The sequence below is a fragment of the Camelus ferus genome, chromosome 14 (genome assembly GCF_009834535.1).
Source record: "Camelus ferus isolate YT-003-E chromosome 14, BCGSAC_Cfer_1.0, whole genome shotgun sequence".
Lineage (NCBI taxonomy): Eukaryota > Metazoa > Chordata > Mammalia > Artiodactyla > Camelidae > Camelus > Camelus ferus.
Window position 1 is genome coordinate 55,742,806 of NC_045709.1, and position 27,347 is coordinate 55,770,152.

The following is a 27,347-nucleotide window of genomic DNA, read 5'->3' on the forward strand; positions in this document are numbered from 1 at the left end:
AGAAAGTAAAGTTTGCTTTATTCTGGAGTCTGGCAACTAGAGGAGAGGCCAGACCTGTGTCCAGAGGCCAACTCTCTACTGCCAATCAGGGGAAAAGAGCTTTTAAAGGGGAGCTTCAGGAGTGTATAGGGTACAGAGGAGGCTACATGGAGAATACATGTAGTCTGATCAGCATCACCTTGATTGTTTTAAGTACAGTTACTCTTCAGTTCCAGGCTTGATCTGTTCCATTTCTTTGCTCAGTTCTTGGAATTTGGCAGCTCATGTCATGACTATGGTCTGGTCATCTTGTAGGTAACTTCTTCCACCTGGTGAAGGTTTCAGTATCTACAAGACAGCTCAAAGGATATGGCTCAGAATATTACCCCTAGCCCTTGAGGCAGATGTAAACGACCTTGACTTTGTTTAATGACTAATCTATTATTATTTGTTTTGCTTGACTATTTACATTTGTTTCTGTATTTTCTTATTTGTCTGATTAAACTTATTCATTGAGTATAGTTTTTCTATAAACAAGAGGCAGGCAGAGGACATGGTGGGGGGCGGTTCTGTCCTGGAAAAGCTCCATAGGTCCTGCTCCATTTCAACACTATTAGTCACATTTCCACATCTGGTATTTTTTTTTTTAAATACACTTAGCAGATTAAGTTACAAAGCAACTTTAAATGCATATTTTATCTATTTCCACAAAATCCTATGTGAAGGTTTATTAATGGCATTCTGTTTTTGCAGACAAATAAATTAGGATTCAGAATGCAGTAACTGATGCAGCCTAGAATATAAATACTCTTTCTCTGGCTCATAAGTGATTTCTCTCTCTCTCTCTCTCTTTTTTTTTTTTTTTATTATTCTGTCTTACCAATGTGCATGCGTGTACATGTGTTTGTTTCAGTACTTCTGATAAAAAAATACCTACTTAAAATTACAATTATCTTATAAAAGAAAATTGTATCCAGAAGCAACATTAATGACTATAGTCATTTTTCTTGTTTCTAAATAGTACCACATGGTGCTTGAACTTTATACATTATAATATTTCCTGGATCAAAACTTCTCTCATGGGGATAATTGAAAGATCTGAAAATTCGTGTGTTTAAAATAACTAGACATTTATTTGGAATACTAGTTTACTCTTCCATACCAACATACAACGATGATGTTTCATTCTCTAGCATTATAATACAAAGTTATTTTTTTAACTAATTTATTGTTTTTCTTTTTTTTCCTTTTAAAATAACAAAACATTAACTCTAAGTAGAGAGCTTTTAAGATTAAATACATTTGTAATATTGTATTTTATTGTCTGAGAAGATTTGGTCACTTTTTGGTGTTTGATATTATGTGTAATAATGAATTTATGGTTTTAAAATGGACATAAATGTACTTCATATTAAATATTTAAGCAGTGTAAAAAGGAAGGAAATAACAAATTTTAATTTTTCACTAAGAAGTATTTTAAAGTTAAAATAAATATTTTCCTAATAAAAACATAATCTGAAGAGATATACATTCTCTGCAATGTACACTAAATTTGCAGGGCTAAGACAGGTTTTATTTTTTTTACTTAAATACAAGCATCTTTCACTGCTTTCAGATCTTGTCCAAGAACTATACATGCATAATTCTTTTATTTGATATTGTAGAAATGTTTTTTAAATTATTCTCTCAAAACAAAAGTTAACTCATCTCTCAAGAGAAGCAGAACATTTCTTGCAAATTCATTTTGCCATTTTAGTTCCACTCTTAGTCACTGACATTAAAGAAATGATAATACTGGGATCTAGACTTAGTCAGAGGCCCTTGTTTGAAATAAATGTATCATAATATCAGTTTAAAGTATTTTTTAAAGTATTTGTAATAGTATATTTAGTGTACTCTTTAGTTTTTCACAATGTACATAAATGTACCACAATGTACAGAAAATGCGTGAGAGTTTATATTCTGGTTATAGTAGTTATATGTGCTGTTTTTTCTCCTGAGCTCTGGAAGTTATTCAAAACTCAACAAAGGCAATTCACACTAACATTTACTAACCACCGTCTATGTCCCAGGCACTCTGATAGATTTTAGGATGTAAATTCCTTTACCAAAAATATGTTTTTTGTGTTCTATGAAATTAAAAAAAAAATTAACTAATTATTCAACAAATAATTGTTGAAACTCCTAAAATAGTCTATATGCCAAAGATGTATTTAAATATTCTAGATAATCAGTATGCCAAGTTAGACTACAGCCCCTCAAGTGATGAAGATTAAAAGGAGTCTTTCTGAAGGAAGTGATATTTAAGCTGATCTCTAAGGAGTAAAGTTACCCATGAGAATGTCAACAGTTGTGAACATTTCAGGTTAAAGAAAAATTACATGTGTGAAATCTATAGAAGAGAAAGTTGTGACACATTGCAGAAAGTGGAATTACTTGGTATGGTTAGAATTAAAACTTGAGCAAAAGTGTATTAAAAGTTGAAGGAAATATCAGATCATATAGGAACTTACAACACAGGGTATGTCATTTGGACCAGTGAGGCAGTGAAGGCTGGGATCTGGTTGACAATGAGCAGAATTTATGATGTAATAGCTTTGGATCATCACAAAGGTGGTCGTCTTAAAGTGAAAACAGATGAGCAATTTTAGGGCTTTATAGTTTTTTTAAAAGTTAATTGACAGTATAATCTTCTAGAAGTAACTATGTCCTGGTTCAAGAGCTAAGTTATTTCTGACCAATCACAGTATTGTTTAGTACCAAAAGAGGAAAATATGCCTCATCTCAGGTTTGTTTGGTGCAGGGTGAGTGAATGATGCTTAAGCCTGAATTGTTTAGCACAGAAATAGGAATACTTGTTGGTCAGTTATCAATAATTAAGATTAGAAATGAAAATGAAAGCTAAATAAAGCCACAAGAAAAGACACTAGCATCCTTGGCAAAAGCAGTTTCATTACAGGGCTGGTTGGAGAAGAAAGGCTGTAATGGATTGAAGAGTGTTCTGAGGGTAAGGGATTATGGTATGAGTTCAGAAAATACTTTCAAGACATGCAGTTGTGAAAAGAAATAGAAAAAAGTAGCTATTACTTGAGTAATTCATGAGATTGTTAACCAAAAAGACTACAAACTGTAAAGAGGCAAATAGGTAGCTTATTTGGGGTTTTGGATTGCTAATTGAAGATTACAGATTCTGGAGGAAACCAGAATAGCGTACCACTGGACGACATTCCCCAATGACAATCTTCTAATCACAAATAAAGACGTATCCAGGTGGAGCACAGAGAAAGGATGTGTCAAATGTAAAATTAAATCATGGGTCTATTATATTCGAGTAGTCTAGAAGTCTTCCTTGTTGGAATACATAAGGGTTATCATAAGACTATGTTTTGCTGTTGCATAGTGAGAGAAAGGTAGGTGTTGGGAGATGAATCTGATGTTTCCAGGTAACTGGAGGGTCCTGTTGGAACAAATGTTTCTAAAGAACTGTTGGGGGTTTTATCTGCTTCTGTTGACCAAACAGGAACGGGTCCTGTGGATTCGAGTAAATGAACAGGGCATGCTGGGAGAGTAGATGGATTTTGAAGAAGACATGGTGGAGGGATACTAATGAGATTAGACACAACCAAGGCAAGGGGAGCCCCATACTCAGCAAGTGACCTGAGACACTGATGGCGTATCCAACAGTCTGTGAGATTTCCTCCATTGGTTTGACTTTGGGAAATGCAGACTAAGGCATTATTTTCTCAGGCATATGGGTTCTGGATGGATTTTAAGAGAGATAATAATGACATAACTCTAGCAAAAGAACTATCCCAAGAAAACTCAGCCAATTTAATATAAAGGGGAGCAAGGATGACTCCCAGCCTTATTTAGTGAAGGAATCCCAAGCTGAATAGATTAATCAAATGGCCAAGAAGTGGAGCCAAAGACTAAGTCCCAGCATAATTCAGGCAAGATCTATGGCTTTCATAGAACTACCACCAACAGAGGATGCTTACTGTTTGTAGTAGGGCAAAGAGTATTAATAAACCTGTAACTACAAGGAGGAGTCCCAAAGCTTCAATTCTCCAGTCCTTCATAGTCAAAATCAAAGGACTAAAGGACTGGAGTCACTTCCTCTAAACTTTCACTCCAGGCATAAATCCATTCACAAAAATTTTTACTCTTTGAAAATACATCTATAAGAAGGAGTATAAGAAGGACAGTGGCAAGTTGATGCACCATCATTATCACATAGTGAAGACGGTACAGCAATCCCATGATGATGGCAATTAGAACAGCGGTAATGAGAGAGATTTAGTTATTGGGGACCATGCAGAGTACCTGCCTGGTCCAGAGTCTTGGAAGAGCCGTCTGTATCAGGTGCCATCTGCCTTGCTTCCAGTCAATTTCACCTTTAGGTGTCTAGCTGTTTCAGAGGCCCACTCAGGTGGGGCCTTTTTCAAGTGGAAAATACAAATCTAAGTATCAATGCCTTTAAATTTAGAGGAACAGGTGTTGTTGGTTGAAGGTACTTCATAGGGTCCTTTCCATCTGGGCTGTAAGAAGTCCTTTAAAAGATGTCTTTTCCAATAATCATAGCCCTCCAGTTGTAAATTGTGGTGTTTTATACCTTCATTTCCTTGGAGCATACTTGGAAAGATTTTTCAAGCAGATCCTCGATTTTCTTTAGAGCCTTAATGAGACTTTGACAATAATGTAAAAGAGCTCCTTTGACTAGTCGGGGCTCATGTAGTCCCTGAGTCAAAAGTCATTGATCTTCCAGCAATTATTTCTAATGATGACTGTTTTCCAAAGGGGGTAGATCTTAAGTTTAATAGAACTTCGGATAGCAATTTAGGCCAAGACTGAAGGCCTCAGAGAGTTTTGCCCAGGGAGCTTTGACTATTGGTTCCTTCCACTAGACCAGAAGACTGAGGATGACTGACACAGTGGAAATTGGAATAGGCCAGATTCCACTAACAGCATTTAGAATCTGTCCAGTGAACTGGGTAACTTTATCACTGTGTAATTCCAAGGGAATATGCCTTGAGGCATAATGTAAATTGACATCCTTCCCACATAAAGGCATACAGGTACTGAATATCTGGATGTACAGAAATACTGAAGAAAGCACCGCATAAATGTCTGACTGTAAAGAACTGTGTATTTGGGCAGGATTAAATTGAAAATGGTATGAGGATTGGAGACCACAGGGTGACATGGTATGACTATATTATTTCTGGTCAGATGACCTTGAGCAAAATGCCAAGCCTCAACCATGAGGCTATGTCTGGGAAGGACTGATGTGTTACAAGGACTGATGAATGGGGATTATGGGCCTTTCGGAGAGGTGTCTTGCCATGGAACAAATTCCTTCCACAGACTCAGGTCTGAGAGGGTGTTGTCTGAAGTGAGGCAGAGGTTTACTTAAGGTCTACCTGGATCTTAATTGGTGGTGCTGAACGAATGTGTCCTATGTCATTTGAAGAGGTGGACCATAAAGTAGGAGGAACAGAATCTAACAAGTCCTTGTGATTGGGAATTGATTAGACAGGAGCATGGAGGAGAATCTCAGTATCAGGACTAGAGTTAGAAGAAGACCTCGAGGGGTCAAAGATTTGTAAGTGCATTTCTCCTTTGGTGGAAAAGGAAATATTAGCTTGTAATATTTCCAGGAGCTCTCAACCCTAAAACTACAAGATCAGAAGGAAAAAAGAAGGAACTGATGAGTTCCTTGAAAAGAGACTATCTCAAAAATCAAGGGGGCCAATTTGCCTGCCTTCTTACCTGTGTTGGAAATTCCCATCACTTGTACCTTTCCTGTACTCAGAGGAAGAGGGGAAATGAGGCTGGTGGGGTTCAAGACAAAATTGCTTTTATGTCTGTAAGAGCAGTGACAGTCTTGGATCCTATAAATAGGTCCAGTTCTCCCAATGGTGTTAGTGGGAGCACTGGGAACACCCCAACACTTTCCTCAGAACATCCCTATTTGTAGCTATGAAAGTGAGGACTTTTTTTTTTTTTAATTTCTCAGAAAGTTTATGAAAAGGGTCAGAGTGAGGGGCTTTGGGCTGCTAATAGGGCCTTCTTTTAAAATTAGGGTAATTCTTCTTCCAGGGGCCCCACTACTTACAATAGTGGCAGGGACCTTCATCCCAGAAGAGGCCTTTAGAAAATTTGGGTCTTTCCACTGAGGTGGCCTCTCAACAGCAGTGGTTAATTGTTGCAGCTGCAAATCTGTGATTTCAGTGATCTTAAGTCCTTCTGAACTTGTGACTGTTACAGATAGCTGATTATCAGCCCAACTGCCCAGATCAGGAGTGACCATTGTTTCCTAATTTAATTGTGCACATTTCACCAGCAATCCAAATTTCTCATCTAATTCCCCAATAAAGGTTGAATTAAAGAGGATTTGAGCATCAACCAGCAGGTAGCAGAGTTTTCCCTGAATACTGTCTGTAGGCATGAGTAATAATCATGAACGGTTTCATCAGGTCTTTGTGTAGTAGACTGAACTTTCCCCCATCAATGGGATGTGAAGAGCTCAAGGAATTGCTTTGTGAGGGGCCTGAGATAACTGCGAAGCTGGTGCCACCACACTAATGTTCTTTCTATGGAAATCATCTGAAAGGTGAAGCCAGCTGGCAGTAGTTTGCCAGAGTCTGGTTTGGTTTTCTGTCTAAGATGCTTATTAGTTCACACAAACCTGAAAAGCTTGTGTCATAGGTTTGTGTCATGAAGTTAAATTATTCTGAAAAGTGGAGGGGGTCCTCAGTGACCTTGGGAAATTCCTTAGTTATGGCCCATAATTTTGCAGGAAACCAAGGCCTATATTCTTCCAAATAGTGGGTACCATCATAGTTCAAAGTAGTAACAAAGGGAAAGGTTTGCATTGGAAGGCATTATTAGGTAGGGGAATTTTAGAAGAGGTCTATGAGAACCAGAAAGCTAAAATGGCAGCTCGTCAAATTCTGGGTAAGCAGGAGCCAAAGGAGAAAGGGGGAAGAAAAGGCCTCTTGGGCCATTTCCAGAATATTTAGATGAGAGCACAGATCTTTATCTGCAGTAGTGAGCTTAGAAACAGAACCCTGAAGTGAAGCAATTTCAGATTCACACACCTTTTGGGTTTCATGAACTCGTTGGGAGGCTTAAACGTATGAATTGAATTGAAATAGGCTTCCTACTCTGTTGTTCAATTTTAGATCCTTTAGCTTCCAATCTTACACACAAAAAAAGACCAATCTTGGAATTTCAAGAGTTCCCTATAGTGAACTCACCAAAAGGGAGACACATGATTGATCAAACAAAAGACACCCAAAATACAGACCTAAACCTCCACCAAGGAAGGAAGTTCAGGACAGAGAGGACCTATGGCCCAGATCCAGGGCCACCAAGGAGGTGACAGAACACAAGGGCTACCTTGCTTGAATCCATGGCAGCTTCAGAGATGGACAGAAGATAGCTTTGGATCCCACTTCCAACACCAAAATGTCCACTGTAAAGACAATGAACTGTAAAAAGGCAAAAAGGTGTTTTATTTGGGGTCTTAGAATTGCAATTCTAGGATCACAGATTTCAGAATAAACTAGAATAGTGTCCTAGCAGAGGAAAATGGTTAGGGTTTTTTATAGGAAAATGAGGGAAATTAATGCAGGCTCACACAAGTTGTCTACCAAGAATTTAGATTGAAGGACAAAATTATTCTACACATACAGTTGGGTTATGGAACACACTTATTACTAGGGAGAGTTATATTTTCTTAGGTCAGATAAAGTCCATTTCTCAGCAATTATTCATCAGCTTTGATTTAGAGTGTTTCACAAAAGCCCAGATTGGGCAGCAAACACAGAGGTCCTCAGGTCACATCTCAGTCATCCTGACAGAGTTCTTTTCACAAGGTCAAGAAAAATTGTATTCATTTTGTTGCTTTATTTATCATAGGTTGGAGAAGTCTTAAGCATGTTTAAATTCTGATGGGAGAAAGTCATACTGCACGTTTTAAATTGTGTTTCTTATAACTTGAAGCTTTATATTGTCGAGTCACAATAAGGATAAAAATTACACCTGGCAGTCCCTGATAGAGGCAGCACCTGAACCCCAGATGATGCCAACCAGCATGCTAACTGGGAATGTTATCATAGAGACAAAAATTTTTTTGAAGACTATCTTCTTGTAAGCATATCCAGAGTGAGACTTTTCTACACTTGAGAGAAGAATGTGTGTGCATTTCAAGAATTTATTTTTTTTAGGGGGAAGGAGGAAACTGTTTACTTTTTTCCTCCATACATTTGATTTTTGACACTTTCACCCCTAATTCTCTCTACAGCAAAACCCACCAGGGGCCACCAGGGACCAGCTCTATGTAGATAATCAGATGGCTTTTTTCTCTAAGCCACCATATTCCACTCACCAGACTAAACTCTCAACCCCGCCCAGGGCAGAGGACATGCTTTAACTCCTTCCTGGAGTAGACAAGGGGACAAACACATACCACGAGCTATTCCTGTCACCCTTCCAGCCTCCTCCTTGTGCTCTGCAGGCAACTCATCTTCCTTTGGGCCCTGGTTTAGGAAAAATTCATGTTCCTGACCCACATTTAGTTTTTTCCTACCACTTCTATTTCATACATTCTTATACATCTAATTTGTAAAAATAGACTGTGATATTATTATGTAATGAATTAAAACATATGCATTAAAATTTAAAAAATTACAATGTCAGATCGTAACATCTAAGAGACTCAGGCTAGAAAGAGATTAAAGTTTATTTAGGTTTAACTAGGTTTAATAAATAAACTTTATTAAAGTTTATTTATTTATTTATTTTTATTTAAACATAAAAATTAGACAATAACAGAAATAAGCCAATGTCAGGTTTTTACTTAATACTTATAGGAAACATTGTAGAGATATAATCTCCATTTCTGAAAAAAATTAATATTTCATTTGTAAAATAGTAGAGCTAGATGCGTGATGGGAAGAAGATTAAATAATGAACTTTAGCTTAAAAATCATAAGCATCCTGATGTGGAAACTCCTTTTCATATCCTGAGTCAAAGGTCAATGACAAGCCCTATTCAGGTCTGAAATCAGGAAATGACTTATGAGAAAAGACTGTCACTATGACAGTGACTTTATAGGGAGAAAATCACATCAAACCAACATTGTTTCTCTGATAGATCACCCAGCCTTCAAGAAAAGTGGTTTGTTTTCATGTGTAATATAGAGAAACTCAAAGCAGGAGGACTTTAAGGGAAAAAAAATCTAGGAGTGAACATGAACTCTGAAAAAACATAGTTTTTGAGGCTAGTTTCTAGCTCTTTTCTTATTCTTTCAAATTACTTTCAAATTCTTCAGAAAAGGCCCTAGTCTATGTCATAGCCAAGATTTGTTAATACACCTTGATTCCATAAAAAGTGATAGCATATGATAGTTTTTTGGCTTTGAATAAATCCTGTCAAATTCTATGCCCTGTTTCAGTTTATGTCTATGGTCTCGCACAAGTTCTAAAACTGTAGTATTTCATTACTTTCACTATTTGTTCCAATATTGCTTCCATCACAACTTGGGTGACTTGAAAATAAAGTATATTAAAATATTTTCCGAGTAATGTCTCCAAGCTGTGAAATTCTTACTGAGGTGTAACACTTTCTGCCCTAAGTATGTTACTTAACTTGTAGGAAGTTAACAGAAGAATCTGAATGGGACCTTTATCCCAAACATCCTTTAAACTATTCTGGAGCCATTCTGTAGTCTCTAATATCTTGACTTGTAGATGTTATTCAAGCAGTCTGATACCAGAGCAAAAACAACAGGATCTCAATGGGGCGGTGTTGATCTAATTGGCAACCTACAGTCCTGACTTGACTCTCCTTAGTTATATGAGAGCCTATAATATCATGCTCATTTTTGGTATAAAAATTCATCTTGCAAGACATTTTGTGACTTTTCTGTTCAATGTGTTAGTGTCTGGAAGAATTCTGCTGTTCTTGCCACATTTGCCTGAGCCAGAATTCCTAAAATATATGCTGGGAAATGACCATATTCTGAGGTTGTAATTTGCAAACTTGTGAAAGGAAAACATATGGTACTGCAAAATTTCTATTACTTTTAAATATTTAAAGGCAAGCTTGTAAAGTCAGATGAAAATAACCATATTGTGTAGCAAATATTGTAGATAACAGAACACACATGATTTTAACAGATTTAGATTTGCAAACTTGTCTGTAGATTATTCTGGAATTAATATCAGACATATATATTTTTTTTATCTAACTCTAATAACCTTTATTTATTTATTTTTCTTTGATTACATTACACTGGTAAGGCCCTCTAGAAAAATGTTAAATAGAAGTAATACTAACAGATTTCATTTCTAATCTTAAGGAGAAAAGGTATCAACAAAATCTGATGTTTGCTATATGAATGAATGAATGAATGAATGAAGTGGCTTTATATAAATGAAAGTTTTCCTTAATTAAGTCTAAGTTGTGATCCATTACCAACTATATATTTGATATTTTTTTTGGTATTCATTTCTTTTTTTACAAATATTTCTGTATTTGGTTGCTAGTATTTTGCCTAGAATTTTTGCAAATACATTTAGGAGAGAGAATGGCCATTAATTTTCCTTCCTTATAACATCCTTTTCAGGTTTTGTATCAATGTTATATTTGCCTCATTAAAAAAAAAAAAAAAGATCTTTTCTCTTCTTTGGTGAAAGTCTTTTCTTTTTTAAGTTTTTGATTGGCTTTACTATGATATATAGTGTTTTTCTGTTTGTTTTATCATAGGATATTTTGTGAACCTTGAATCTGTGTCTTGATGTCTTTAACAGATTTTGAAACTTCTTGGCCATTATTTCTTTGGATGGCTTTTGCCTCATCATGTCTATTCCCTGCTTTTAGGGCTACAATTGCATAAATTTTATAATTTCTTGCCACATTTAATTTGTTTTCCAAACTTTTTTTTATCTTTTCAACTCAATATTTTAGTTTAAAATTTTCTACTTATTTTTCACATCACTATGTTTTCTTCGTTTGCATTCAATCTGAAAGTTCAGTCCATTTACCAAAATCTTTAATTAAATTATCATATTTCCATTTCATTTTGTATACAGCCGAATATTCTGTGAAATCTTCCAGCTTGTCGTCTATGTTAAAATATATTAATAACAGTTGTTTTCACATCTACTAAATAACTGTGATCTACCCATTCAGAGATATCTATAGCCTAAGTTATCTTTTTCTAGAGGGTTTATTTTGACTGCTTGCTGGGATTTACATTAGATCACTTTAATGCAGTTAGAGATTTCATTGATTCAAATCTAGGTTTCAGCCTTTGTAGTATCTTGTCAATTTTCAGTTCACCTGACTTCAGGATACCATCCTTCAGGGAGTTCAGTTGAGAGACTGTGCATTTACCAGACTCCCTTGTCCCTACCAGTCTTTCAATTCAAATTTTTATCTTTGAGCTCTGTTTTACTTCTCAATCTCCTATAAATTATTTTCTGCTTGCTTAGCACTGATAGGAATGATCAAATACTGCTAGAGAATTTGGCGGCACCCAGTAACAGCCTTACCTGAGCTTTCCTCCTTTATGGCCCCTCAGCTGGCCGTTAAGATCTGGCTGTCCTTGAAGCTCATCATCCCACTATCCATTCTTCCTCCAAATGCCATGACACCACCAGAAGCTCTACTTAGTGGCCACCGTATTAGCTTCTGAACTTCTCAGACTCTAACCCTATGCTGCTTATAGTTAGCAGATACCTTGAGGAGGAAAGAAAAACTATGTAGAATTTCAAACTGATTTCCATGAGTTTCCCTTTATTCTGGATCTTGGTCCTTCAGGTCCTGGCTGCCTTGGTAGATATAAGTAAATTCAAGTAGTTATTTTGATATTATTTGTAACTTTTTCTGGTATTCTTGATGAGGGGTTTAGCCAGCAACAAGTTATTACATTGCAATTGAAAGCAGAATTCTTCATGTTGCCTTCTATCATGAAATGAGCTATTTCATTGTTATTGTTATGTACCTAATACATTTTCATTTTTAAATTGTTTTAAGAATTTATTACCAGAACACTTGATTGAATCTGCTGGGCCTATCATGCATCTAAATACTTTGAGAGTCTTCTCCTTGATATGGATATTTTAAAGTCTTCATTGTGAAACAATCTATGATATTAATAGATGTAGTAGCCAAACTTAAGTATCATGGACTTTATAACACCCTAAATTTTATTGCATATATATGTATGTTACATATATGGTTAAAATACTTATTAACACTGAGCTAATATATTCTGTATGTTTCTGTTTGATCAGCTGAGCACAGAATATGAAACTCCACAATTTACTTTCAAATTTTTGTCAATCTTTTTTACAAACCATGTTTCATAATTTCTTGCAATAAAAATCACCTACTTGTGTAAAGCAACATTTACTATAACTGCACAAAAATAATAATTTAGAATCACATAATTAGATGGTCTACCTCAATGTCAAATTGATTAAAGCAATATTTCATTAGTAATTCATTTTTGAATAGGCATGTTTATAACTTATGATTTCTATGACCTTTTCTCAAGTTTACTAAATTGTTGTCCTAATAAATACAGATAGCCTATCTTTTAAATCTCTTTAAGGTGAGAAAAAAAATTACAACTCATTTATTGCTTCCTAAAACAAATTAGTTAACCCAAAGTAGACTTTTCTGACACATTAATAAAGATGGACATAAAAAGAGATGAAAATTTCCCTATAAAATTCTAAAACTCTGAAAAAAAATAAAACCAAAAATTACAAAAAAAAAATCTAAAACTCTGTGTGTAGTTCTGGACAATTGGTGGCACTTTATAAACTCCATCTCTTTCTCTGTGTGTGGTTTGTAGGCTGTCTGCCGCTAGCCATTCACTGACGCCTCAAAGTGATATGGACTCCAGTAGCTCTGAAGAATTCTATCAAGCCGTACATCATGCAGAGCAAACCTTCAGAAAAATGGAAAGTTACTTGAAACAACAGCAACTCTGTGATGTTATCCTGATTGTTGGGAACCGAAAGATACCTGCACATAGGTATAGTGAACTGTCTTTATTAGAAATAGGTATTCAAATGTCTTGAAGTGATTGGCATACAGATTGCAAAATATTCTATACTTAAGAATTCTATAGTTAGAATTAAGAATCTACATTTCTAAGAAAACTTGGGTATTTTTCTTGTACTCTATTTTCTTTTGGAGAGAGTTACAATGCCATTTTAAGTAAACTTTGGGACATTGACTTTGAACCAATGCATAGGAAAGAACATTTGACATTAAATAACTAATCTATGTTAAATAGGGTTAAATCTGTCGACTAACGATGGCAGTAATTCTATACGTATACTATTCACACTTATTTTTCAAAGATTTTTAAGAAATTGCATTAGCATTGGCAAGAGAGCAATTAACAAATGGTCATTATTATTGAGACAGTCAGTGTTGTAATATGTATGGCATATATGCAAATTATTCTGAGCTATCTACTTAGCATCTAGAGAAAAATTCCATTGTAAAAGACATTTTTCATTTGAGAATGTTACTAAATTTATTTCATTTAAATTATACATTAATTAAATAATTATATATAGATGTGTTTAAGAGGCTAGAGAGACTTAACTCAAAAGTGTATTAACACATCAAATGCTTATTAATTTTTTTTTTAAAAGAGTAGAGCTTTATATAGTTTTATAATCTTACTTTATAGCCTTTTACTGGTAATAATTTAGTATTTCTCATTTGAAGCATTTTTAACAAATATATTGAGCAATTTCCCCATATTAATTATATTTTACATTGTTTTCTTTATTACTTTTCTTATCTAGATTGTTAATATTATTTTGTACATAATTTTTTAATTATGCAAGCTGTTTAATAATAATCCATATGACTAAGAAATAAAATTGTTTCTTGGTTTAGATTACTTTAAAATATCTGAGCAATGTATTAATCATATACATATTATTCTAAACATTTAAATATTTTATATATCTAGCAGATATTAAATTAAATATATTATTGTCAATCATCTACATTTTCCTTAATACGGTAAGAAAAATTTTACTTTATTTGTTAAATTCATTTAAATAATGATTTATATTTTCTTACACCATGTTTTAAAACTTTAGTACTACCTTTTTTAAGTGAATTACATACTTATGTTTCTAAGTTAAACAAATATTAGCAAATATGTGGGGAAATATTTATGGGACACCTGAAAAAGGCAAGCACTGTTTTTGTAATTACAAGTACATTGAATTTCCTTATTTATACTTTTGCAAAATGAAATGATTGTAATTAATGGAAAATTAGATCTTTGTTTGAAACAATTATCTTAGTAATAGTAACAAATGAATGGATTTTTAAAGTTATTCTGTTATATTTGGTTAGGACAGTTGAGCACTGTTTTGGGGCAAAATATATATAACATTGCAATCATTAGCAATGAAAAATATGAGACTGTTAGAATAATTTCAAACAATTGAAAAAGGAGTAATTGGCATTAAGATCTACTGCGCTTCCAGAAAGAACACTGCAAAGTAAGTTCATAAACAGTCATTCATAAATATCATGTATGTTTACCTTCATGTTAATTATCTTGTCATTCAAAACTTTCAAACAAATTTATATTTAAATTAACAGATTATGACCATTAAAGGGCTTGCCATAAAACCTTTAGTTTATGTGATGGCTATATTTCATACATATTTTTAACCTGACGTAGGTTGTAACTATCAGCTTATTTATGATATGCCATCTGTATAACTATGTTAGGCGTAATGGATATTGTTAGGCGTATTTTTAATTAGGTTAGCTCTGAAAGGCTAATGATACTTAAAATGACACATTAATACGTTTTCAGCATGAAAAATAATCAATTTTTTAATTTCATCTGTGCAGTAGGTCCTCAGAGAAATTCTAAAATAAATACAGACTTCTCATAAATGGCCCAGAATAACTGATTAGCAACAAGTGAACCAAAACATTTGAAGGTAAATCCCTGAATTCTGAATATGGGAATTTTTGATAGTTAGATTGCCTGTAATTAGGGATGCCAGATGCTGAAAATTACACTGACAAGATCAATATTAATAATTGGACAGTCAAATTTTCAATAGTAAAAGGATTAAGGGCCTACTTTGCTACAGTGTAGAGGTATATAATGAAATAAGATTCAGTCTGTGAAAAATTTTTCCCCTTTAAGCCATTATTAAGAGAGTAAATGCATTGGACAAAAATAAATGAGGAAATCTCAAACAGCTAACTTCCTCTGAGTTGGAAATAATGTTACTTATAATTTTCTGTACAAAGAAACAATGTGGAGAGATACAGCAGTCAACAAAGATTACACCTGGGGAGCAGGGCTCCTAGTCCGGATAAGGAGCGACTGGCATTTTTTAAAATATTTAAACATATATATTCTTTGAACTTTTGAGAATGAACATGCAAAAATTCATGATCAAATAAAAAAAAGTGAAAATTAAAATGATATCTGATGGAGAAAAAAAAAGGATCTTGCTTTATAGACCAAAATACTAGGCATTTCAGGAAGCATAAGATTCTGTTCACTTTTTTGTCCATGTTAATGAGTGCATCTGTTTCAAGAATATATTTATTATTTTAATGTTCTTTGCTGAGCACTAGTATCAAGAAAACAGTTGAGGCTAAAAGTGGGAATTAATGTATTTAGAAATACCTAATTAATGGTGTAGAAGGAGATTACTTTCATAAGTACTTTGATACTAGTATTCAGGAGCAGGCAGGTAGCTGGGCTTCTCTCTACTGACAAATTTACAGATGTTCTATGATGGGAGAGAAATAATTCATTTTCTTCCTTGTAGTAAATCCAACTTCCAGCTAAAACTTTCAATCAGCTTGGTAGTTTATAATAGCTCTGTACAAATGAGAGGAAAAACAAAAAAGGTCCCAATGCCTACTGGCTTCAGGCAAATCCCACAGCCCCAGGCAGCACCCATTGTACCAGGCTCTGGAAGGACTCTTATGGACACAGGCTGATAGCACAGCACAGTGAAGGCCTGATCTCTTGGCCCTGGGAGGTTCCTGTGGTCCCCAAGATGCCAATCAGCCCTCAACCCAGACTACAAGGGGCTCCTTTTACCCAGGCTTCTGGCTGGGCCCAACAAAGCCAACTACCATAGACCCAGGCCTTTGACCCATCCCAATGTCAGTGCCCTTGCATGTCCCCAGGCCCCCAGCCTCCCCCAGTGCCAGGCTGGGCCCTGTGGACCCAGACTCTAGGCAGGTTCCCATGGTTCCAGGCTCTCTGCTTTCTCAGCACCAGACTTGCCCTGACAGAACAAACCCTCAGACTGGCCCCCAAGTTCCCAGTGTACAAGCTGACTCTGGTAGCCCCAGCTTCCAGGCTTACTTTAGCACCAAGCCAGTCACAAGTACCTCAGCCTCCAATCTGGGTCCCATGAAACCAGCTCACAGACTATCCCAGTACCAAACCAGGCCCTGTGGACCCAGATACTGGGCCCAACATAGTGGTTCCTGGTGCTTGGTTGATGCCTGGAGACCCAGGACCCATGTCCATCCATGCAGAGCAAGGTCCCAGACTAATCACTTCAGACTTAAGCACCAGCCCCACCCCAGTGATTCCCAAGCTCCAGGCTGACCCCTTCAGACTCAAGCCCTAGGCTGGTCCTGTGTATTCAAGCACCGGGCCTGCCCGCCTGCTGACCTAGACACCAAACCTGCCTCCCTGAAGACACCAGAAAGAAGCCTGCTTACAGGTGCTACCAGTCAGCCCACTCAGAATTTCTGGATAAGCTGATTGGTGAAAGGTTTTGTCTGCCAAATTCAGTCTGTGAAGATTGGAAGAGGCACCTACTTCTTTAAATGCACAGACACCAATGCAAAGCCATGAGAATCATGAACTGGAGATTACATCACCATCAGACCTACCTTACAAGAAATGCTGAAAGAAGGGCTTCAAGCTGAAATGAGGGAATTCTGATTAGTAACATTAAAACATAGGAAAGTGTAAAAACATACTAATAAAGCTAAGTATATAGTCAAATTCAGAAAAATCTAACACTGTAATATGATGGTATGTTAATCACTTTAGTATAGAGGTTAGAAGACAAGAACATTAAAAATAAATATAGCTACAATAATTAGTTAATGAATACACAATATAACAAAGGCAAATTGTGATATCAAAACATAAAATATTTATACAGTGGAATACTATTCAGCCATAAAAATGACAACATAATGCCATTTGCAGCAACATGGATGTCCCAGGAGAATGTCATTCTAAGTGAAATAAGCCAGAAAGAGAAAGAAAAATATCCTATGAGATCACTCATATGTGGAATCTAAAAAAAACAAAGAACATAAATACAAAACAGAAACAGACTCATAGAAATAGAGTATTAACTTGTGGTTGCCAAGGGGGAGGAGGGGTGGGAAGGGACAGACTGGGAGATTGAAATTTGTAGATACTGACAGGCATATGTAGAATAGATAAACAAGATTATACTGTATAGCACAGGGAAATATATATAAGATCTTGTGGTAGCTCACAGTGAAAAAGAATGTGACAATGAATATATGTATGTTCATGTACAACTGAAAAATTGTGCTCTACACTGGTAATTGACACAACATTGTAAACTGACTATAACTCAATAAAAATGTTAAAAAAATTAAAAAAGACTATAAAATATTGAAGCAAGTGGTAATAAAAGATCAGAGTTTTTGTATGCAATTGAAATTACCAGTGTACAATGCACTGCTATTTTTATAGAATGTTTTATGTAAGCCTCATGGTAACTAGAAAGCAAAAGCCTACAATAGATACATAAAAGAAAAAAGAAGGGAATTACAGCATAATACCATAGAAAATTATCAATTAAGAAAGAAAGCAGCAAAAAAGGAAGAAAGGAAAAAGGGACCCACAAAACAGCCTGGAAACAATAAGATGGCATTATAAAAGTCCTTACCTACTAATAATTACTCAAAATGTAATTGGATTAAATTCTTCAATTAAAAGGCAGAAAGTGGATAAATGGATTAAAAAATAGACCCAACTACACTTTGCTTACAGGAGACTCACTTCAGCTTTAAGGACTTACATAGTCTCGAAGTGAAGAGATAGAAAAAGATATCTCAAGCAAATGGAAACATAAAGAGAGCAGGGGTAGCTATGGTTATTTCAGAAAAATAGATTTTAAGCTAAAAATGGTAACGAGAAAAAGATGGTCATGATATAATTATAAAAGTGTCAATTTATCAATAGAATATAACAATTATAAAAACATGGTGGCAATCATTTCACTATATATATGTATCAAAGTCACATGTCATACATCAATATCATCTCAGTAAAACTGGGGAGGGGGCGATGGTGAAAGAAGCTGAAAACTTTTGTTTTGCTTTTCTCCCATTATTTAGATTATTTAGATATCAATTTAGTATCTGCTAAAGGCATACTACGGATATTCAGCAGTTCATGAAGCATCTTTCTTTGCATTAATTAAAACAAATGTTTATCAGACATATTGTAGCATTGGTCTATGCCCTGTTGGTGATGCAAAAGGACTGTCATGTAAGATACTTCCCCTCATGAAGTTTGCAATTATCTGAGTAGGAAAGAATAGCCCATAGGACAACTAAGGGAATTATTATAGTTGTAAATGACTATGATGGAAATAGATGGCTTTGATACCAAGCACAAGAGCTAATCAAACAAGGAAATAAACAACATATGACAGAGTACTATGAACTTTTTTAGTAAAATTGTGATTGGGATCAACCTAGTAGGAAATAGGTGTGTATGCTATTTTAGATAGTGAGAATAGTATAGGGAAATAGAGAAGTAAAGATTTTGTAGTTGTAAAAATTATGAGGTACTAGCTTAGTGAAAATGAAGTAGTTTGTATTGAAAATGATAGGAAATTAAGCCATAAAAGTAGGACTAAAGTGATTATGAGAGACCTTGAAAACCAGAAGGGAAGTTTGTAAATGTGTATAATTAGAAGCTCATGTGTGTTCTTGAAGAGGAGAGTAACAAAATAAATATAATAATAATAATAATAATAATAATAATAATAATAATAATAATAATAATAATAGTTGACACTTACTGCCTTGATTATGTGCCAAGCCCTGTTTGAAATGCTTTGCATATACTAACTCATTTTGTCCTGAAAACGAAGGAAATTCTTATTTTCCCCACTATTTTTTCTTATGGAATAAAAAAATGGAGAAATTAAGGCATTTACCCAAATTATGCATTTAAGAAGTGGTAAAAATAGAATTCAAACTCAGGCAATCTGGCTACAGAAGTAATGCATTAATGACTACAATCGACTGCCTATCATAATTTACAAAGACAGCTCTGAAAAATGATAGAGCTTTAGAAAATGTATGAAAGATGAGCACAGCAAAAACTAGTTAATGATCTAGGAAGCTGTTATAGTTAATCCAGGCATGAAATGAGAGCCATATAAACATAGGAAAAGAGATGAACTGAGAAATTTTTTGAAGTGTCATAAGTCAGGCTCCCTGGAAGTACTGATGGAGACTGGAATTTAGGGGTGCATGATTTGTTTAAAGAGTGTCCTCAGAAGATGAGAAAGATAGGGCAAAGGAAGGAACAAATCAATGATGTGGTCTCAGCTGGTGCCTTGTTTCATCCTTAACTGCTGAGAAGCTCTGGAGGAAGACTTGCTCCAGAATTAGTCATATCCTGAGGAAAGGGACAGCATTTTATACTTTAGTCCCATTAGTCATTGGGGCCACCCACAGGGTGAGAGTAGGGGGAGGCTGGGAAGGTTGGGAGAAGAGGTAAGAAGAGCAGGAGCAGACACATTCTCAGGGGGTGAGGGAGCTCCTGTTGACCAAGTGCGATTCTACGGAGAAAGGACAGCTGGGAGCAGTTAGGTACCAGCATCACTAGTGCTGGAGGCAGAGGTGTCTCATAAAGAGAGTCTGAGTACAGGAGCCACAAAATCCAATACAAAAGGAAAGTTAGATTTTGAGTCATAGTCCCTATAGGCGATGAAGCAGGAGACCTAAGTGATGGCTTCATAACATCTACTGTGAATGTTCAGTATTGGTGATGCACCAGTTAGAATCAGGGAAGTAAACACGCAAGAAAACCTCACAGGGAACACCGAGTTTGGTTGAGGGCTTACTGGAATGCTTCTGGGCTGTCTGGTGAGCAGTTTCCGTAGGCATTCGAGATACGAGGCTAGATGAAAACCAGTCTAACAGTAATAATTAAGGCCGTGCTCAAAGCTGAATCTGAAACAGTGGGTGTCAAGGCCAAAGTTTAGAGGCCTGAGGAAAAAACCTGGAGACAACGAAAGGGTCAAGAAGTAAGAGAAAGAGCAGTCAATGAATCCAAGGAGATTTGAGGTAAGAAAGTCTGTACCACCATAGCCAAAAAGGGATTTGAAGAAGATGTGAGAGGTCAACAGTGTCAAACACCATAATAAATTGAAGTGGGGCTTAGAAAAGTTTAATAGATTTGAAATAAAGTTGCAGTCACCTCAGCAAGAGATTTTTCCAGAGTGGCTGCACACATGCACTTATTTATGCATTTTTTTGCTCCTTAGAGCAAATGGCAGTCATACACGCATGTATAAAGATACTGCTTTCTGTTATGCATTACTAATATCCCTCTTTTACCATCTAATTCAAATTTGATGTGTCACTAAATCTAAACGTGCTATGAACTTTTCTGTACTTCTCTTACTGAGTTTGCAGTATTTTGTATTTTATAGTTGGTCAAGAAGCTTTCATGTAATTATTGAAGATTGAATTCTTTAAGTCTCATAATGTTTTCCTCTACATGAATGTACCCGGGTTGAAAATAAAGCCCTTATATATTTAAAATTAAGCTGGTTAACTTTATGTCAATATATTTTTTATGCTCTAAGAAAGATTTATATCCCTCTGGCTTATGATAGTTTATTTTTGTACCATAAAATGTTATATATAGTTCTTTTGCTAAAACTGATTATTTGGCACTGATTTATCTAATCAGTGTGTAATAAATACTTAAAGATACTTGTGCCTTAATTATTTTGTCAAACTTTGAAAATATAGACTTGACATGTTTAGTTACTAACTATCCATTTAAATGTGTAGCAAGCTGATAACTTTAAATATTTCTAACATGTTACCACCCTAGGCATTAATATTAACAGAAGAGTTAAAATCATGAATCCCATTCTTAAATTCATAAAATATATATTGATGGGTTTTTTTCCCTTAAAAAAAGGAGTGTCTCTCTTTGTTGAAGTTAACTTTCACCATGCCCTCCACTTACATTATATAGAAATAAAATATATAGCAGGTTAAATTCAAAATAAATAAAAATTTTTGACTTGAATATTAGGAAAACAATGCCTTGTATTGACTTTTATTCCTCTCCTTTGCCTTGCAATGTTTTTAGAAAAGAAAGTGCATCCAAAGCTTACTAGTTAAGTGGTTTAGCTTACAGACATAAGCATCACATTTAGTTCTTTTGACATGTCTCTATTACTTTTTGAGTATTTCTTTAATTTCTGGAACAAAAGATGGTCTGGAGTCATCTTGAACTTTCCCTGTTTCATCTCTATAATAAATTATTTTTCCAAGGAGCCTTTAAGGTATATACACCTGTACACACACACACACACACACACACAACACATACACATACAAGTATTTCTATTTTTAAAAATATTATAGGGGGAGGTATAGCTTAAGTGGTAGAGTACCTGCTTAGCATGCATGCACAAGGACCTGGGTTCAGTCCCCAGTACTTCCACTAAAAATGAATAAATAAACTTAATTATCCCCCCAAAAAATTTTTTTTAAATTTTAAAAATGTGACATATTATAAAATTAAACTGCTATCTCTAATTTTAGTCCACTTAAAACAGAAAGAAGCTTCAGGATTGTTAATTCAACAACAGTTTAAAACATACCTCCTAACTACAATTCACTTTTTTATAATTCTCTATTTCTTTACAATCAGAATATATTGTCAAGTATTTTACTCAATCATTTAAAAATATATTTCCAGTTAGATTTTTTTTTTTAGTAAAAAAAATCTTCACTATCATTAAAACACCAATAAAACATCAGAAAATGAATTTCTTGTACTTTTTATTTATAGCTATCAGAAAAGTTTTGGCATAAACAATGAAAATTAAAAATAACTAAAAACTAGAGTGATGCTCCCTTCTTAGCTTCTACTTTTTGGGGGGTGAGGACAGGAAATGTCCATTTTACATCTGAAATGTACACTACTTGGGAGTAAAGCAGGAGAAGGTAATCCATGGTCAGGAGTAAAGTCAGTCAATGAAAATCAACCTGGAAACGACCCGGGTGTTAAAATTATCAGTAAAGGCCATTAAAGCAACTATGAGAAATAATTTAAAGTATCTATAGGAAAAGAATAATATGATAAATAAAGCAAGGGAATATCAAGAGAAATCTGGATTCAAGTCACTAGAAATCATCTGCAGTAAAACACAGAGTAAAAGAAAGTTCAAGTGTAAAACCAAATGACTCAACAGCCTGTAAGGCACTCTCCATTTCTGAAACATATATGTAACTAGATCCTAGAAAGAATTAGAGAATTAATAGGGTAAAAAAAAATGAGGAATTTGGTGCATTTTTAATTAAAATTCTAGTTGACTTATTAGAAGGGCTTACTTTAAATTTTATGAGAAGAATAAAACTCCACTAATAGTTAAATAAAAATAAAGAGGGAGGATTTACCTCATTGGTTATAAAGACATAATTAGAATCATAGTATTAAAAAATATTGTATTTGCACAAGGATAAGAAATAGGCAAAAAAGAAAAAAAAAATCTTAGAGATCACTACACATTCAAGACTCAAATTTCAAACATAGTCAGCACCATCAATACACCGGAGCAAATCAGATTCCTTAGTAGTGTTATGAATTGTGTGTGAGTATGTAGAGAGAAACAGAATTGAACACTTTCCAAAAGGTTGAAAGACCTAAATGTGAAAGAAGATAATGTAAAAATTATGGAAGAAAATGTAGGACAGTGCTCTGTGACCAGAGGTTGGAGCAGAATCTCCCAAATCAGTTTTTAAAAGTATAATTCATAAGACAATAAACGATGAATAGATAGATGATATATACATGGATGACAGATCACTAGATAGGTCAGATAGATAGCTGAAGACAGATAGATCGATGGATAGACAGACAGACGAATGGATGGATGGATGGATAGATAGATAGACAGATAGAGTCCTCTGCACTACGTTCTTGTTGACATGTTCATGGCCTAAATCAGATCCTGTGACTCTTTCAGGCTTGTTCTGAGCTCAGTCTCCGACTATTTTGCTGCCATGTTTACGAGTGATGTTTGTGAAGCCAAGCAGGAGGAGATCAAGATGGAAGGCATAGACCCCAATGCCCTCTGGGACCTTGTCCAATTTGCATATACAGGTACAGTAAAAGAATCAGAGTTTCACCTTGACATCTTGTGAATTTTAGAATTTGAATATAGGTTTTAAAGCTTAAAAAAGATGCTCAGCCTGGAGCATCCTGTTAGGATGCTCAGGAAAATCAGACCACTTTTCCATTTGTTACTGAAATCACCAATGTACATGTGTATATATATGCCCGACTCTTTCCCACAAACAATTTAAACTGCTTTATAATCATAGTCAATAGAAAGCTTGGGAGAGGAGAAAATGGTTATTAATTATTAAATTTGAATTTATTTATGTCCAATTGTGGAGCATTAAGAAGGGAAATAGATGATAATTTTCTTTCTTTTAGGAATGATGGGTTCAAATAATTATTTTTTTCCCTGTAATGTGTTTATTTCAATATTAAAATCTTCATGGTCCATTTAATGTGGACTTGGCAAACTTAGTTAAAAAGGAAAATAAAGATACTTAGAGTTGTGAAAATGGCTAATTTTTGAAGCCTTTTTTCCTCACCTCATCTACTATATTGGCTTTTCTATCGGCCTTTATATCATATTATATTTAGTGCAAATAATTTTGCCAATTTAGCAAACATGTTTTGAATGTTGCTCAATGTGCAAGTATTAGCTGTATCTCTGGAGAATAAACTAATGAATAAACCATGTCCTTGCCCTCCAGAGGCTCACAGTCCAAGTGGCAAGAAGAGTTAGGCAAGGGATAAATATTATATAATACCAAACATTAAGAGGGTATTAGAACACCTAAAATCTGCTGTTCAGAGCATTATTGTGACTCGCATTCATTTAAAACATTTTAATAACTTTCAAGATTAATAGGGGAAGAGGGCACATTATAATAAAATCCTGCGATAGAAGCAAAGGCAGATGGTATGGACCGATGCAATATTTTTTAGAAATGGCACATAGTTTTGCCTGAACTCCTGACCATCGGATGACATGAGGAAAAAAGGAGAGTCTAGAGCCTGATCACCAAAGCAGCAGGACCCTAGTTCAAGGAGCTGGGGTTTTGCAGCATTTCTGGTTACAGGGAAACAAGAAATAGCACTGGGAAGATCAGCCACTTGAACCCAAAGCTGTGGAACTAGTGAAAATCTGTCCTCCTGGAGGATTAAGCTTCTCACAGAGAGGGGTTTGCTACACTAATGTTACACTTATCAGCAAGTGAAACTTACTGGGAAAGAAAAATGCACCTACTCTGGGTGCTTGAATCTCAAAGCAGCAACAGGATGGAAAAACTTAGACGTTTTCCAGCCTCAGAAATTTTTAAATTATATTTTGTCAAAACAAAATTGCACTGGACAAATTTAGACAGGTAAGCAAGTCTTCTTTCAAGGCTATTGCAATAGCCAAGAGAGAAAAGTATTCAGTCTTTAGTCTGAAACAAAGGAAAGGGGGAGGATTTTTAAGTACTGGAGTGAGAGAGAGAGAACACAGGCCAACGCTGATTGGCTCTTCCTAAAGGAAGAGTAAACTTTCTCCTGTCTCTGTGGCATAAGGTAGTGTTACGACTTGAAGCAAGGTGCCCACTCAAATGAGGCTCTCACCCTCCCACAAAAACTGAGAGATAGGAGTGTGTTTCCCTTGATGTTGGCATTTCAAAGAGATGGTTTCCAGGTCCTTGCGGAAAACACTACTGTGTTGTAAAACTGGCAAGAGGCCAGTTTTTTAAAAAAAATGTTTTTCCAAAAAATAATTTACATCTCAAAGAAATAGAGTCAGGAAATAGCCTGCCTAAATTTTAGTAAAGCTGAAGGGACTTTAAGACCATCTTGGTCAATTTCAATTTGCATGCCACCTGAAATAATAATATAAAACCTCCCAGCCAAGAGATAGAAAACATAACCATATTAAGGTTTCCTGGAAAGGGAAGAATCACGAAGCTCACATTTTAGGGATCCTTCTAGCAACTTACAGGCATAGATCCAACACTTACAGCCTCCGTGGTCTGGCAGCCCTGCATTTCTCGCATGCAAAACTAGGTCAGAAGACACTTATCATCGAGGAGCAGAAAGTTGGAAAGTGTTTCAAAGTTCCCTGCTGAATGTAATGACCCAGATTTGGCTCTGCTTCGCAGAGTAGACAGGATACAAAGCTGTCTCAGTTACAACTGCCATTCTGGTCTTTGCTCTGATACCTGTATCTCCCTGGTGGTTGATAAATTTCCAATTGCTAGTTTATAGAAACGTGCTAGATGAGCAAGCAATTTACCTGGTAATACTGGGGGAGTTTTAGCCATAATGTAAAGTAGGTACCTTTTCTTTTGCTATATACAATGTAAGAAACCATAATAATACAAGAGATCAAGTGAGTAATGGTATAGAAAGGGAAGACAGGAAGTATCTGGGTATGTGTCTACTTAGCTAGCCTACTAGCTGATCTCTAAGCCTTTCCTTTGTAGGGGGCTAAAAATAAATACATCACAGAAAAGGGGAAAAATGAATGAGCAGTGAGATCTGTAAAGGGTCATCCCATTGGAAATGTTTTCTTAAATTCTGAGGTTTGAGAGGCTTTGGAGAAACTAGGGAGGTTCAGCTATGCCAAGAATTGACAGTTAACTATTAGCTGCAGAAGTATCGTGCTCAGTAGAGGTGGGTTAGAGTACTTTAAAATTATTTAAACAGATGAAAATTTCCCTGAGATCTGGAAAGTCTTTAGATTTGAAAGAACTGTACGTAGTTAATGTATCCCATTAATTTAGGCATTAAAGAATGAATGGGTAAAGTAGCTTGAAATGAATTTTTAGCTGAGATAAGCTTTAATGATTATAGAGTTTAATACTCCTTGATTTGAAGGGGAATCATTATTTAAAGACTTTCACGTGATAAAATTTATAGATGGTAAGAAGCAGGAGATATCTTCTCTATTTACCTTTTTTTTTTTTTCTCCTACAGCAGCAAATTAGAGTGACAAGGAATGGAATTGGGGGCCTGATAAAGTTTCAATAAGAACCAAAGCAAATATTTAGAGATTTTTTTTTCCTAGTAATTAGTGAGAGTGACCTGGGTACTGAGGGGTGACTGCTGGGTAATAGCTCAAAGGGAGTAACAATTATTTCTAAAAAAAAAAAAGCATATATATGTATATGTATATATAATGAGGTTCTTCCTAACAATACATAAGGTAGAATACAGAAAACCAATAAGGTCTTTGTGTTAAACAAAATTAAAGAAAACATTCATGGAAATAGGAAGGGTAAAGATACAATTGTGGAAATGATGACTAATTATTGCTGTAGCAAAATCAGCTTCTTCACTTTAAATAAAAGGCACGACAAGGTCATTTTTTTCCACACACTGTAATAGTTCAGGAATGGAAAGGGAATGAAAATTTACACTGGTGTTAGAAATAATTGTATATCTAATAGGAGGGTTCATATCATCTTTCTAAATTCTTGATTAACTGTTTAACTTCTTCTTTTTAAAACTTTCCTTTGTTTTTTTTAATAGTTTTTATTAGGAAATCTGAGTGTGATCTTAGTCTTTTATAGAGAACAAAGGACTATTTAAGCATCTCTGTGTATTATAAAATAGTGACCTTTTACCATTAGTGTCTTAAATTTAAAGTTTGAATACTTAGTAGTAATCCAGAGAATACATAATTATAATATTGTATATTGGTTTTTCAAAATCAAACCATAATTCAATTAAAAATATTTGAGCACTTATTGTGCAAAAAGGGTCACACTCGGGACAAAATAAAATATAAATTGAGACTAGATGGATACAGATTAAAATGACATAAACCTTTAAACAAATTTGGTAATGAATAACCTTATTGGAGCAGGGCAGAGTGAAACAGCTCTTTTGTTTTCAAAAGCAGTAGGATCTACATAGCACTATCCACTTATTGACAGGCTCAGGTGTGCAGAATCAAATGGATTTAAAAAGAGC

General features: G+C 35.1%; 1 protein-coding gene across 2 annotated transcripts in view; it reads left to right on the forward strand.

The window, feature by feature from the left end:
• The window catches only part of KLHL1 (kelch like family member 1), a 328,278-nt gene that overhangs the window by 113,183 nt on the left and 187,748 nt on the right, over window positions 1-27,347 (forward strand). For both annotated transcript variants that reach the window (XM_032496889.1, XM_032496890.1), the window contains exons 2-3: window positions 12,852-13,034; window positions 23,314-23,450. In XM_032496889.1, coding sequence (XP_032352780.1) covers window positions 12,852-13,034; window positions 23,314-23,450 — 320 coding nt within the window. The remainder of the gene's footprint in view (window positions 1-12,851; window positions 13,035-23,313; window positions 23,451-27,347) is intronic.